This window comes from Phaenicophaeus curvirostris, chromosome 11, assembly GCF_032191515.1.
Source record: "Phaenicophaeus curvirostris isolate KB17595 chromosome 11, BPBGC_Pcur_1.0, whole genome shotgun sequence".
NCBI classification, from domain to species: domain Eukaryota; kingdom Metazoa; phylum Chordata; class Aves; order Cuculiformes; family Cuculidae; genus Phaenicophaeus; species Phaenicophaeus curvirostris.
This window is the reverse complement of record NC_091402.1, coordinates 3,638,117-3,653,713: the sequence shown is the minus strand read 5'-3', so window position 1 is coordinate 3,653,713 and position 15,597 is coordinate 3,638,117. Positions and strand designations below refer to the sequence as shown.

The following is a 15,597-nucleotide window of genomic DNA, read 5'->3' as shown; positions in this document are numbered from 1 at the left end:
GGGACACCGCCCACTCACAGCCCCATTCAACCTGCCCCTGAACCCCTCCAGGGATGGGGCAGCCACAGCTTCCCTGGGCAACCTGGGCCAGGGCCTCCCCACTCTCATGGTGAAGAAATTCCTCCAGTAATAAAGCTTGAAGTCCTCTGATTACAAAGACCTGAAAATCTTTGGGACTGAGCCTGCAGCTACAAAACTGCTGTGTCAAAGCCCTGCAGTGCTGGTGACACCTGTGCTCTTCTCACCCATTCCTGTGGAATCTGGCCGCGGAGCTTGGTTATGAAGACCCTGCTGCTCCTTACAGGGTCACTGCTTCACTGCTCTACCAGTGCTGCAGCTGGGTAGGTTTTCTGTGTCTGCAGAGTACCATTCTCTGAGAATTATTGCTGGTTTTTAATATTTGTGCCCCAGAAGTGCAGCAGCAGCATTGCAGGATATGAGCACTGGATTTCTTTCCCAGGACAGCTGGATGTTCCTTGGGTGTGGGGGGAACACAAACGCTGGAATGGAGCAGAGATACTTGGATTTCCAGAGAAATCCTTGGAGCTTTCAGATTATCAGCAGGAAAAACGGTCCCTGTTTTATGTGAGACTAATGAATCGCTGTGCAGTGCAAGGTTTGTAGCAGGGAATTCAGAGTTTTGCACATTGTCCAGGGAGGTTATTCTCCCTCTGTACTCGGCACTGGTGAGACCGCTCCTTGAATCCTGTGTTCAGTTCTGGGTCCCTCATCACAAAAAAGATGTTGAGGCTCTGGAGCAAGTCCAGAGAAGAGCAACAAAGCTGGTGAAGGGGCTGGAGAACAGGCCTTATGAGGAACATCTGAGGGAGCTGGAGTTCTTTAGCCTGGAGGAGGCTGAGGGGAGACCTCATTGCTCTCTACAACTACCTGAAAGGAGCTTGTGGAGAGGAGGGAGCTGGGCTCTTCTCCCAAGTGACAGGGGACAGGACGAAAGGGAATGGCCTCAAGCTCCGCCAGGGGAGGTTTAGGCTGGACATTAGGAAAAAATTCTTTACAGAAAGGGTCATTGGGGACTGGCAGAGGCTGCCCAGGGAGGGGGTTGAGTCACCTTCTCTGGAGGGGTTTAAGGGACGGGTGGACAAGGTGCTAAGGGACATGGCTTAGTGTTTGATAGGAATGGTTGCACACGATGATCCGGTGGGTCTCTTCCAACCTGGTGATTCTATGATTTTGTGATTCCCTCCGGAGTGTGGTGGAGGGAGCCAGGCTGCAGCCACTGGCTGTGACTCCTCCAGCATCTCAGTCCGTCTGGTGGAGACCTGATGCGCTGGGAGCCGTGCTTGGGCTCCCGTGGGCAGTTGAGAGCAAGAAGAGCTCGTTTTGTGCGGTGTCAACGTGCGCACAGCTGTATGGGGGGGATGCCATTCCAGCTGTTGGTTACAGGGAGCTGCTGTTCCAGCTGTTTGGAGAGGGCTGCCTTTCCAGGCCTTTCAGGGAGCTGGTTGCCGTCCCACAGGTTGAGCCGTGGGGGCCGGAGGGCGGAAATAGGCGCGCGGGCGCCCTGCGCATGGGCGGGCCGGGCGGTGGCTGGGAAATCGGGGCGCGCGCCGGCACGCTGCGCATGCGCGCGAGGTACAGGGCAGGAGAGGGAATCGGCGCGAGGGGCTCAGCGCATGCGCAGGAGGAAGGCGGAGGGCGGGGTGCTCTGCGCTTGCGTAAGGGCGGGAACCTCCGCGTGCGCTCTGCTCATGCGCACAGGCAGAGACTGGGGGCGCTGCGCATGCGTAAAGCAGCCCCTGCCCGCATGCGCACAACTCGGGCCAAAAGCTTCCTGTGCGCATGCGCAGGGGGCAAGGCGGGGACAGGGACGGTAGCGGGTGGGCGCTCGGTGCACGCGGAGGCGGGGACTCAACGCGCGGGCGCTGTGGGCATGATGCGGGAGAGGGGTCATGGAACCACCAGGTTGGAAGAGACCCACCGGATCATCGAGTCCAACCATTCCTATCAATCACTAAACCATGTCTCTCAGCGCCTCATCCACCTGTCTGTTAAACCCCTCCAGGGAAGGTGACCCAACCCCCTCCCTGTGCAGCCTCTGCCAGTGCCCGGTGACCCTTTCCATGAAAAAATTTTTTCCTAATGTCCCGCCTGACCCTCCCCTGGTGGAGCTTGAAGCCATTCCCTCTTGTCCTGTCTCCTGCCACATAGGAGATGAGCCCAGCTCCCTCCTCTCCACAAGCTCCTTTCAGGTGGTTGTAGAGAGCAATGAGGTCTCCCCTCAGCCTCCTCCAGGCTAAAGAACTCCAGCTCTCTCAGATGTTCCTCATAAGGCCTGTTCTCCAGCCCCCTCACCAGCTTCGTTGCTCTTCTCTGGACTTGCTCCAGAGCCTCAACATCCTTCTTGTGGTGAGGGGCCCAGACCTGAACACAGGATTCGAGGAGCGGTCTCACCAGTGCTGAGTACAGAGGGAGAATAACCTCCCTGGACCTGCTGGCCATGCCATTTCTGATCCAAGCCAAGATGCCATTGGCCTTCTTGGCCACCTGGGCCACTGCTGGCTCATGGTCAGTCGCTGTCAACCAACACACCCAGGTCCCTCTCCTCGAGGCAGCTTTCTAGATAGACTTCTCCTAGTCTGTAGCTGCACAGGGTTGTTGTGCCCCAAGTGCAGGACCTGGCATTTGGCCTTGTTAAACCTCCTGCCATTGGTCTCAGCCCAGGGGGTCCAGCCTGTTCAGACCCCTCCAGCAGATCAACACTTCACTACCGGTTAGTAACACCAGCAACCCCGCGTCTCAACACACGTGCTCTGCGCATGCGCACACCGTCAACGCGCTGCACGTCTTCGCGGGCGGGCGTGGGGGACGCGTTGCGCATGCGTGTAGGGCGGGGACAGAAGGTCCGGCGCGCGCGCTCTGCGCATGCGCACTGGGGCAGGGGGAGCCCTGTGTGTGCGTGCGGCCCTGTCACTGCGGCGGCGGGAGCGGCGGGAGCCATGGTGAGTGCGGGGGCCGGCGGAGCCCCACCGCCCCTCGCGGGCCCCGGCGCTGCCGGTCACCGGCTCTGTGCTCTCTCTTTTTCAGGCTCGCAACGCGGAGAAGGCCATGTGAGTGCTCAGGCTGCGCCCGGGGAGGCTGAGGCTGGATATTGGGAAGAGCTTTCTCGCTGACAGAGCGGTGAAGCGCTGACAGGGGCTGCCCGGGACGGTGCGGAGGCCCTGTCCCTGCAGGGGCTCAGAAACCGTGTGGCTGTGGCGCTTCGGAACATGGTTGTCCAGTTCTGCAATCCACAACATAAGGAGGAGATGGAGCTGTTGCAACGGGTTCAGAGGAGCCTACAAGGGTGATCCGAGGGCTGGAGCACCTCCCATACGAGGACAGGCTGAGAGAGTTGGGCTTGTTCAGCCTGGAGAAGAGAAGGCTCCCAGGAGACCTTACAGCGACCTTACAATACTTGAAGGGGCTCCAAGAAAGCTGGGGAGGGACTGTTCATGAAGGCTTGGAGTGATAGGATGAGAGGCAGTGGGTATAAACTGGAGAGGGGCAGATTTAGACTAGACATAGGGAAAAGTTTCTTAACTATGAGAGTGGCACTGGCCCAGGTTGCCCAGGGAAGCTGTGGCTGCCCCATCCCTGGAGGTGTTCAAGGCCAGGCTGGATGGGCCTTGGGCAGCCTGATGCAGTGGGAGGTGTCCCTGCCCATGGCCGGGGGGTGGAACTGGATGGGCTTTAAGGTCCCTTCCAACCCAAACTATTCTCTGGTTTAGCAGGCACAGTGGGGTTGGGCTGACGGCTGGACTGGATAAGCTTAGAGGATTTTTCCAACGTTAACGATTCCCTGATTCTGTGTCATCTTTGGCACGTATTTGTCCAGAGGCAGTGGGAGCAGGAGGGACATGAGGCACTGTTCAGGGCATTGCTGGTTCTGCAGAGCTTGCACAGTTGTGGTGGCAGGTGCTGGAGAGAAGCTGCAGCATGGGCCTGCTGATAAACACAGTGAAACATATTCTGATGGCCTACAACAGCTTTAGGCAGTTCCCAGTTTTGGAATAGAGATGGCAGGGTAGATTGGAATTTGTCAGCATTAGTTTAAGTGTGATTCTTCTTCTTTGGCAGTGGCTAAGCCTAAACCCGAAGTTCTCAATGTATGCAATGGGTTGGGTTGGAAGGGGCTGGTTTAGGGTTTGGTCTCTGGTTTAGAAGTGGGGGATGTTTTTGTCAGATGTCTTACGTCATTTGGTAAGGCAATTTTGTTAGAAATTCATCTTCCTCAAGACAGGACGGTGGTGATCACGTTGATCATACATATCAGGATAGGCTTTTCTTCCAATGGAACAGTCAATGCAGAATCACAGGGTCGTGGAATGGGTTGTAAGGGACCTCAAAGCCCATCCAGTGCCACCCCTGCCATGGGCAGGGACACCCGCCACTGGATCAGGGGCTCCAAGCCCCATCCAGCCTGGCCTTGAACACCTCCAGGGATGGGGCAGCCACCACTGCTCTGGGCAACCTGGGCCAGGGCCTCCCCACCCTCACAGCAAAACATTTCTTCTGAAGATCTTATCTCAACCTTCCCTCTTTCAGCTGAAAACCATTCCCCCTTGTCCTCTTCCTGATTAAGAGCCCCTCCCCAGCTTTCCCAGAGCCCCTTTCGGCACTGGAAGCTGGTCTAAGGTCTCCTTGGAACCTTCTCTTTGCCAGGCTGAAGAACCTCAACTTTCTCAACCTGAAAGAATGTACTTTTTGAGTACTTCTCAAAAACATTTGCAGACCATGTATTGAGAACTAGTAGATTATGGGCCCTTTGATAATCAATCTATGTCATGTTTGGTCTTTTTCCTAAAATACTTTCCGAGCTTGTAATAGTGACTCAGAGAGAGGCTGAGGAGATGACAGCTGTCTCATAGCTTGCTAGGTGCTCTCCTATGGTCGGTGATCCCATCTGGTGCATCTGTGACATTGCATTCGATGGTGTGATTTTCTTCTGGAAGTACCTCTCAACAGCAGACTGAGCTTCAGTAATTGGCTTAGGTGCAGGGTAGCTGTTTAAGGGTTTAGATGCAGTCAGTTTTCTGTGCTTTTTTTATGCAACTATTAAATGTCTAGTATAAATAAAACTGGTAGTCTCTCCCGCTCATTGCAAGATACTTTGAGCGTTTTGGTAATGTCAATGAACTTCATTACTATCTGCTTCTTTCCTTACTGAAGCTGTTTGCTTTTTGATTTATCCCCTGGTAAAATGTATAAACTTCATGCTTGTGCTTATATTTTATTGATGTCTTTTTGCTGCTAATACCCAATATGCTTGTTTATGCTAAATGGAAAAGATAATTAGATGTTTACCAGGATTTGTATTTTTAGAATAAATTAACGTTAAGTGGTTGCAGTGTTGAAGAAGTCTCTAGCCAGAAGAGCTGGGCAGTGAATATGTTTCAAGCCTTTGTTTTCTGCAGACTCTAATTAAGTCCACAATAAATGGTAGGTATGGTTGGACTCGATGATCTCAGAGGTCTTTTCCAGGTGGTTCTGATTCTATGATTCTGTAAACACCCAGAGCAAAACTTTTTCCTGTTGGAATGTAGACTTTTAAAAGTAAATCTGCTTCCTTTCTTTTCTGTAGGACGGCCTTGGCCAGATTTCGTCAAGCACAGCTTGAGGAAGGAAAAGTTAAGGTATGGTGTGAAAATCCTAAAGCTTTGTTAGCTCCAGTAAAGAGCGATGTGCAAGCTAGGTACAGAGCGGCCCGGCAGCTGTCAGGAAGGTCACATGGCAGGTATGGGTGTCTCGTAGGAGCCAGACACATCTGGAAAGCAGCTGAGAGTTGGGGCTCTATTTCACAGTGTCACAAAGCAGAAATGGTAAACAGCATTTTCTTAGGAAATAACCTGTTTAACAAATAGTATGCACGTGTTTCAGAATTCTGTAAGCGTTGCTGCTGAGAAGAAAGTGCAACTTGAACATAACTTAATGTGCGTAGAATATGTAACAGTTTGAAAAAAAACCCAAACAACAATAATTCTTTAAGTAGAGGCAGCGTGCTGGACAGAAAATGAGAATTGTTTTTGAGGCTGACATTATCTCCTTCTGCAACTACTTAGGCAAACTGATACACATAGGCTTACTTTTACTGACAGCAGTCACAAGGGTCGCTTGGATTTGGTCCCAGAAGAGCTAGAGAAACCCTTCTTGTTGTTCATTGGCAATATTCCGAAAAAAACTGGAACCACAAAACAGGACCTTTGGGATTATTGTGAACTTGGTGCTTGCATGGGACGACATTAGTGTGCTATCAGCCTAGGACCATAGCTTATGTCGTCATCGTCTTCACTACCATGCAGCTTTTCTTGATTGATTGACAATCAAGATGTGGGATTGACAAAATATGGACTTAGCAACTTCATAATTCAAAAACCCCACCACTAATGAAAAAAATAGCACCCCACAAACCACGCAGACGTGCACGGTCTGATTTTGAGCTGTCTCTGGATATTCCTTTACATTTTTCACAAGCATATTTTTGTTTGGGATCAGCGTGTTGTCGGTAATTGTCTTTATTATAGCTTTTAATTTTGAGCGAGCAATGAAGGAACTCTGGAAACTAACCGAGGCGTCCTATGTTTGCACCTTAAGAAATGATGTTTTACACAGGAGTGTGAGCAATATGAGGCACTAAACTGGAAAATAACGGTTTGGGGAAACTAGTGGAAAAGATCCCATGAACAACAGTCAGAGAATAAGATGGAATCTAGTTTCTGGTATATTGTGTGAAGGAAGGCTTTTTAATAAATAAAAGGAAGAGCTGTGGAAGTACTGTAGGGAAAGGGACAAAACAACTGCACACAGAGGTGAGATGAAGTATTAGTTTGTGTCAGTAAGTCAACAGGATGTGAAGAAGGTTGGGAAAAAGGTGTTTTGGATAGACTAGTTGGGATAGTAAAAACAAAATCAGCTTGGAAAAAATGACAATATTATGTAGCAATTGAGAAAGAAAGGCTTGAGCTTAATAGTTACTTCAAAACCATTGGATTTTATTTAGATGCTAATATATTCAAAATGATGTTGTAATTCAGTTGTCCTAAATGGAATGTTATTTGCATTAGAGAGGATTGTGAGATTTGAAAAAAGAGGTGACGGGTTTTGTTTTGAATAAAATGGATTTAAGTAGATTGTTATATCCTGTGACAGTTTAATTTGGCAGGGCTGTAAATCATCGTTTTACACTTAATAAAAATCAGTGGGGGCAGAATGCACTGGAGCTTTGTAGCGTGGTTTGGAATTAATGAAGCAGTAAAGTTTGTGTGGAATGCTGTGAATGTCGTGATGCTAGGTTAAAACTAAGTGGTGTGGGTCTTTCTGTCAAACAGGAACGAAGACCTTTCCTTGCCTCAGAGTGTAATGAATTGCCTAAAGCTGAGAAATGGAGGCGACAGGTAATGTCAAGCTATGATTTTTTCCACTTCTGTACTAAGTAGAGCTTTAGCACTTCCCATTTAGACAGCCTGCTTATAATCTTTTTTCACACTTCAGTATACCGACATATCACAGAATAGTTTAGATTGGAAGGTGATATAGTTCACTGTGATATTCAAAATGGGTCCTACCACATCAAGTTTCTCAGGGCCATGTTCAACTGAGTTTTGAATACCTCGGGGATTTGGATTCCACAAGTTTTAGGGACCCTGTTCCAGTCCTTGATTACCTGCTTAATGATTCCCTCCCTCCCCCACCTTGAATTTACTCAGACTTTCCCCATTCCAACCTGTACTTGTTGCTACTTTTCCTGTTGCCGTGCACCTCTCAGTTTGGCTCTGTCTTCTCTATTCCCTCTACTAGGGAGTTGCAGGCTACGCTATCTATTGCTGTAGGATATTCCCCTCCTGTCTTCTGTTAAGGCAGATAAACCCCGTTCTCTCTCAGCACTCTCTCCTTGTACTTCACGCGCTCCTGCATCAGCGCATGCACTGCTGTAAAAATATTTCCTTGGCTTTTAAGCTTCTGGGGTCCTAAATTTGTGTCTGAAGAAAATCTATGTTGATTTTAGAAACTGATAGGCTCCAGTCCATTTTCTTCATCAAAAAGCCAACTTAGAATTTGGATCCTTCTAGGGAGGTATTTTTCAGCCTTTTCTTGCCCTTTTTTTTTGAGTAATTCTCTTTTGTGTTATTATTTAAACAGATCATTGGGGAAATTTCCAAGAAAGTGGCACAGATTCAAAATGGTAAGATTTTTCTGATTATGTTTTATTTTTTTGAATGTCCAGCCCTAAGCAGCTACAGTAAAACCCACGTTTCATGTGAACTGTGCTATTTCCATTGTATGAAGTCTGAAATTACTCTGGCGCTTCTAGTAAGCTGTCTGGTTTGTTGTCTTTCTGCCTTCTAACAGCTGGATTAGGTGAATTCAGAATTCGGGACCTGAACGATGAGATAAACAAACTTCTGAGGGAGAAAGGACACTGGGAATTCAGAATAAAGGAGCTAGGAGGTCCTGATTATGCTGTAAGTATAGATTATTTTATACTATATGGTTGTTCTGCGTACTAGTAAAGTGAGTAATGAGGAAAATCTGTGCAACCTTTAGTTTACCACGTATTACTTGGCCAGCATTCATTAGAGAGGAGCTTTGTTCAGCCCCTTAAAATGTCAGGTTGTGTTAGAAGGAGCACTTGTTACCGTGATGAGCAAAATGGATTTTTCATTCGGAGCATCCTTTAATCTGTTACAATGCTCAGGAAAAAAGGGGAAATACAAGATGCAAGAGGAACAAAATTTTAAACAATTAACTCTGTTTATTTTCCAGCGAATTGGACCGAAAATGTTAGATCATGAAGGGAAAGAAGTTCCAGGAAATAGAGGTTACAAATATTTTGGAGCTGCAAAGGATTTACCAGGAGTTAGAGAACTCTTTGAGAAGGAACGTAAGTAAATAGCAACTCTTCCCAGATGTGAATCTGCACAGCGGTATGTCTTGAGTAAACTGTCTGCTGTAGCATGTGGGGAACACAAATAGCCACATAGCCTGGCCTGTGTCTTCAGTCAGTTCAATGAAATGCTCTACACAGGTAATTAATTAAATGCTGTTTCTTAGGGCAAAGAACACCTTTTCCTGTAGTTGTCTGCAGTTAAAGAAATGTAGAAGAGAGTGAACTCTGTTTTCTACTGGGAGTTCAAAATAGTAAGGGCTATAGGAACTTTCTGTGATGTTCTACAGAAACTTTCCAGCATAAGAGGTTAACTTTATTGAGAAGTTCTAAATAGCACTCTTGAGTTCAGAATTTAGAAAGAAAAGGAAGTTTTACTTGTTCATCATTTCAGAAGCAGGAATCTGGTCCCATAATAAGAAAAACTATATGTAAGTGGATAAAACTTATATATAGATCTGTTAAAGAGTGAGTGTAATTGCTTGGACCTGAAAGTGAGGCAGGCTTACTGAAACAGCTCTTTCATATTTCCCATCTGCAGAGAAGGTTGATGGGAAGTTCTACAGGGGCTTGGGACGGCTTTTTAGTTCCTATTGTTCGCCGTCTGGCTCAGTGCTGGGGCTCAAGTATAGGGGGAAAACCAACTGCCTGTGTGACAGAGTGCAGAATTGCCACAGGGTGGGAACTGCAGTGTGAAACGTTGGGTTATGTTCTCAGATGGTTTTGTGCAGGCCGTATAAAACACCAGTACTGTTGATACTGCTGGCAGGTCAGGTCATCCCGGGGTAGCTGAGATTGCTGTGGGGCTGATGGGAGCCAGGAACACACAGCAAACCATCAGGGTGGACCAGGATGAATGACAGTTGCATGTTCTTTCAGCCCTCCCACCACCTCGGAAGACTCGAGCTGAGCTTATGAAAAACATTGATGCAGAGTACTATGGCTACAGGGATGAAGATGATGGTATTCTGGAGCCACTGGAACAAGAACATGAAAAGAAAGGTATGTGAGATTCAAAACCTGCATAAATCATCCCAGGAACAGGTGATGGAGGACTCAGAAGTTAAGATACAGTTGTTCCCTGCAGGTGTTGTCTTGTGCTTAGCTGTCAGGTTTCATCTGTCACATCAATATCCAATTCACTTTTGTGTAAGGCACTTCAAGGCCAAAGAGGTGTGACTTTGCTCTTTATTGCTGGAATGGTTTAATATTGTCAGCAAGTGATTTGTGATTGAAGCGGAATCTCCTTTTTCATGCTTGAGAAATGTGCAAGAGCAGGCTGCAACAGGGAGATCTGCGGAGCTCAAGTCATTATCTCCCTCCTTTTTGAAAACTGACTCTACCATCTCACCTGATTATTGATCTTTGAACATAGTTGTTCAGTTTTTAGAGAGAACTCTCTGGAAACCCTGAAGCAGCCTGTGTTAATTTATCCACATGCAGTTTGTCTGAGAGCTTTGACACATTTGTGAACATTTTTTTCCTTTGAAACCCGTACTTTCTCAATAGATAAAATTTATCTGTGTACCTGCTCACTTAGTTCTCTAGCTTTGTTGCCACTGACTTGGCCAGTAAAGACATTGAGATTATGAGCCTAATTCCTGAAACCCTCTTTAAAATTCAGCACTGTGTGCTATCTTTGGGTGTGTAGCTTTAAGCAAGAGGCTGCACCCCACCTTTAGGAGCTTAGCTGTTTTCTGAATAGTTCTCTTGCTGCTTCTGGTGAGCATTGTCTAATCCTGGTGATTTGAGGCTGTTTGTTTTATAGAATTGTGGAATGGTTTGGGTTAGAAGAGACCTCGAAGTCCATCGAGCTGCAGCCCCCCCATGCCATGGGCAGGGTCACCTCCCACTGGATCAGGCCCATCCAACCTGGCCTTGAACACCTCCAGGGATGGGGCAGCTGTAAATTCTCTGGGCAGCCTATCTCTCTCGAACTGGAGAGAAAACCTTTAAAGGAAACTGCAGGAAGTGATTTCTTTAAGTGATTATAAGTTATTGAGCTTGGAACTGCTCTCAATACTTAGTATCTCTTGATGTGGTCGTATACTTCTTGAGCTTACCCCTTCTCCACATTTGAGATCTTCTTAGTACCAGGGAAGAAGAGGGGAGTAAAGGAAATGCTTCGCTCATCTGTGTCCTGCAGCATAACCTAGAGTCTTAAACCAAGTGAACAGCAGCTCCTTGGCAGGCAATTAATAATGTAAGAAGGAAAATTGTTTGGTGCAGTGTTTGTCTTGCATATCTTGAGAATTGCAGACAGGAAAGGTTGTTTGGCTGCATAAATATGATAACTCAAGAAAACTATCATCTTGGATGATTGTGTCACTTGAAATAACAAGGCTAGAGGTACTAACAGAGCAAACAGGTTTACTGTTTGTGTAGGATTAAGGTACTGTTAGCGCACAATAGCTGGGATTCTTCTAAGGTCACTGGTTACCTAGGCTCTTGTCATTTTTACCTTGTTATCAGAAGAGTTAAATTGTTACGAAACTATGGAATAAACCACCTTAATTTGCAGTACTTTTTCTATTACAAAACCACACAAAAATGCAGTCATGTGCAACTTGTTAGTTAGATCTTGCTTTCTCATGGAGAGCACTTTAATGTTTAATCTTTGAGAGCCAGGGGGAATGACTGTCTTTCACCTCCCTAGGATTTTTATACACTGACAGTGTCACTGATTAAGCTGCTTAAAACTTGTTTTGGCACTCGTAGCAGCACTCCGCTGTGCGGTGGAGGCACAGCAGCCTAACAGCTCCTAGCTAGCAGCCAGTTACAGAGCTGGAATCATGCTCTGTAATAAGAGAAATATACTACAAGATAGAAAGGGACTTAGGTGAGTGAGTAGTGTAATCATGTTTAATTAATTACATGGTGATTAACATCCCTATAGTTGTTCATATGCTACAGAGCTGTAAGAGCCACTTGGCCTGCTCATGTCACCCCTGTTATTCAGGTTAGAGAGCAAGCTGGTATTTATCCATGACATTTAGAGTCTAAAATGTACCCCAACTGAGCCATTAGCAAGTGCCATGTTTTCACAATGCTAGCATTAGGGTTTGCTCAGTCTGTGGCGTTGTATTTTATTAGAGTCTACATCAAGATTGTACAATAAGTGTGTGCTATGGATGCAGAGGATTTAAACCAGGCTTAAGTCTGTTGGAAAAGCTTTGGAAATAGGAGGCAAATCAAAGGAACTTTAGCTTCAGTTGCTGCTGAGATGCTGTTGAGGAAACTGGGGCTATGGCTGGACCACACTGCTTTATCTTGCTCTCAGATACAATTGCTATTTTTCTTTGCCAACCAGTTCTAGCAGAAGCAGTGGAAAAATGGAAAATGGAGAGAGAAGCACGACTTGCAAGAGGCGAGGAAGAGGAGGAGGAGGAAGTAAATATCTATGCTGTCAATGACGATGAGGTATGTGATGGCTAAGGTGATGTAACTTTACTGTGTCTTCTATGCTGCCTCCTGGGAAGTCGAGTTCTTTTGCTGAGGACCGGCCTGCTGCTGCGTTCTGCCCTTCTCTCCATCTCTCTGTGCAGTTGTCCCTGTTCAGTAGAAGTCAGTAGTGGCTGAGTACACTTGGTCCAAGTTTTAGAGAGTGATGGAAGCTGGCAGCTAGGGAAGACTTCTTACTTGCGTGAGAAACAACAGCTGAGACCTTGCTGAGATCAGCCACTGCCTGGAATGCTGGTGTTCGTCAGGTAGCGTGGCATTAACAGAGCACTGATCAGTCTTGCTTCTAAGTACAATCTACATCAATAACAGCACAAGTAGTTCTCTGTAATTTCATACTCTTAATGCGTAGCAAAGCCATGGGTTGAAGTGCCTTGTTTATAGTCGAATCCTGATACAGCAAGGCTCTGCTGATGCTGCTTTCTAGACTGCTGTGACTTGGCTCTTGCTGCTTTATTCTTCCTGCTCCCAGCTCCAGAAAGAGAAGTGAGGAACATTGCAGGTTCTCTTAGAGACCTGTAAGAGGAGTACTGGAAAGGGGTACTTATATATTTTGTAGTCCCTACCTAAATGGGTTTATCACAAGAATAATAAGTAGACTGGTTGTTCCTTCAATACCTTGTTTTATTTTTATTATTTCATGATTCATAACCCGAGCTCTCAGGTGTGAGAAAGAAAGTAGTACAGAGCTACACCCGGAAATGGTACATGTATTTTTAAGGTATTTCTTCTTGGTTAGCTGGCACCTCTTTTTTTTTTGTTTAATAGCTCTGCTGTGGCAACCAGAGAGATACAGAAGAGGAGGGAGTAGAGCTTTGCATTCATTCCCATGCCACAGCAGAGAAAAAGCTATATGAGAATTGAAAGCAAGAGTCCCGAAAAAGTCAAGGAGCGTGATATGAATGTGATGCTTGTCTCGTATTCCTTTGTTGTTTGGTCCAATTCACCTACTTTCCGTGTTTGTAGCATCGATCATTCTTTATCTGGTTCCTTCCAACAGAGCAGTTGGAAAAAGGTGGTTTTAATGACCCTTTCAGGAAGTAAACTTGATGTGGCTTAATTTTTTCCTTTTTAGTCTGATGAGGAAGGTGGCAAAGAAAGAGAAGGTGAAGAAGGCCAACAGAAATTTATTGCACATGTTCCAGTACCATCTCAGCAGGAGGTAAGACATAAGAAAACAGAGTTGCAGACTTGTGCTCTGGCCTTTGCAAGACAAAGATCTTAACTTGTGGCAGGTCAGTAAAAGTGTCCTTGATTTGTTATTTCTGTGACTTGACTCTACAACTGTTTAATCCTCTTGCAAATGCCTGGAACCAGACAGAACTGTGGTTCCAGTGCTATAGCCACTTTTCATCTGAGAATTTCCCGAACCTTCATAAGTATTATATAAAAGAGGAAATCGTTGTGGTGTTATGGCCAAGATAACCCTGCCCACCTGTTTTTCTTCATTGTGCTTTTCTGCTAATGGTCTAACTCCCTGCACATTCAACAAATTATACGTGTAATGGCTTGTCAGAATGGCAGGAGAGAAACAATGATTAAAAAAAACATTGCTCTCTGAGGGATATTTTCTCAATTTAGAGAGAAAAACTGAGCGTCAAAACTGTCTTCCTAATATATAACTCCTGACTTGCATAGAAGTCTCTCTAATTAGCGTTAGTCAGTGTAATCTTTCCACTTTTTAGTGGCAAATTGCTCCATGCCTTATACCAATGGGATTATGCCTTCCAGATTCTAAATTAAGATTCAGAACGTTTATTTTTGAGAGATACTGTGTGCAGTGTGGACAAACGTAAAATCCTTAATGAGGTTAAAACAGGTCTTGTAGGTTACTGTTTGTAGATCTTTAGACTACCTGTGTGTTAAAGAATCATGAATTGCTGGCACTTCCAGACAAAAATTTAGGCAAGAGGTTCTGTTGTTAACGTGAAAGGCACGCTTGTGATTTTTGGGCTGTGGATCAGTGTGGCGTAACTCCGCTTGTCTGGGTTTGCTGCAGCTATAGGTGAGACAGTTGTCTGAAACTAAATTCAAGTGACTGTACTGAGAGTAAGGTAAAATTGCCACCAAAGTCCTCATTGAAAAGGGTAGAAGCAGAGATCTGAAACACAGGTGTGTCTTTTCCTGCTTCTTTTGACTTCTGTGAGCTTCTGCTGAGTATTAAAAAAGCTGCTTCTGACTCATCCTGGATCAAGTACTCTTAAACTAGTACAGAGCTATAACTTTCATGGTCTGTTTCCTATATTTCCTTTTCTCCTGGCTTAACAGCTATGCACGCGTGGTTTCAGCATCTCAATTAAGTCATCCTATTTTTGTATTTGCAGATTGAGGAAGCTCTTGTACGGAGAAAGAAGATGGAGCTCCTTCAGAAGTATGCCAGTGAAACCCTCATGGCACAGAGTGAAGAAGCAAAAACACTTCTAGGATTGTAACATTGTGCCAGTATATCCTGGGTTTCATATTATCTGCCTTAAAGCAATAGGTTCGTATATTCTGGTGGCACTCACTTCTAGCTCCGGAATTCCCCTTGGGTGTTAGGAGTAAACTGCTGGAGTTACAGTGTGTTCTGAAGAAGGAAAACCACTGTTTTAGCTTTAGGATGACTTGCACTTCAGTGCTGAAAAAGGTCAAGCCTAGAGTAACTTGTCACTACATCTTCAGTAACTGTTGTAAAATGGTCTGTGCAACAGTTTCTCTTACAGACAGAACCACAAACCCAGGGACTTCTCAACTTCTTAAGGAAAACTGATGTTACCGCCATTCTCTGCAGTGTCCTGATGTAGGTGTACACATCTCTTTGATGTTGATATTTGCTTACCAGGATAGCCTAGAGCCTGTTTGGAGATAACCTCGATGGCAGATCTGAGTGTCTTCAGAGTCGATATGGTTCTTTATATAACACATTCAAGTGTCTAAAAGCTGTCACCCTCTTTGTGGTTTCTAACTGAGCCTGAACAAATTGCTTAAATGCTGGATATTTCAGCAACTGTTGTAAATAATTCCATCTTCACAATACCTTGTTCAAATATTTTTAGTAAAACTTACTTACAACATGATGTCTTGTTTCGTTCTAGCTTAAAGAATTGTGGTGTTTCCCTAGTCGCAGCCAAAGAATGGGATCACAAGAGCCATCCATGTAGGGATTTGAAGCTGTGCGTCCCCTACTCTTAGCTTGTGTGTCCTGTGACGAGGCTGATCACAGTGGAGCCTGTTTAGGGTCTTACAGGTGACTGGTATTGTTATATAGATCTGAATGA

The 15,597-nt window shown here is 45.8% G+C and overlaps 1 protein-coding gene across 1 annotated transcript; it reads left to right on the top strand.

The window, feature by feature from the left end:
• Positions 1–2,903: 2,903 nt before the first annotated feature.
• Positions 2,904–15,396, top strand: ISY1 (ISY1 splicing factor homolog). The gene is made up of 11 exons (XM_069865698.1): positions 2,904–2,960; positions 3,046–3,068; positions 5,582–5,633; positions 7,326–7,391; positions 8,137–8,179; positions 8,347–8,459; positions 8,761–8,878; positions 9,761–9,883; positions 12,192–12,301; positions 13,416–13,502; positions 14,665–15,396. The coding sequence occupies exons 1-11, from the start codon at positions 2,958–2,960 to the stop codon at positions 14,770–14,772; spliced, it is 846 nt and encodes a 281-aa protein (XP_069721799.1). The 5' UTR covers positions 2,904–2,957; the 3' UTR covers positions 14,773–15,396.
• The last annotated feature ends 201 nt before the right edge of the window (positions 15,397–15,597 follow it).

Excerpts from the sequence above, each read along its gene's own strand:
- ISY1 (XM_069865698.1), top strand. Across the intron at positions 8,180-8,346 it reads AGTGGCACAGATTCAAAATG|CTGGATTAGGTGAATTCAGA; the intron begins GTAAGATTTTTC and ends GCCTTCTAACAG. Across the intron at positions 8,879-9,760 it reads AGAACTCTTTGAGAAGGAAC|CCCTCCCACCACCTCGGAAG; the intron begins GTAAGTAAATAG and ends ATGTTCTTTCAG.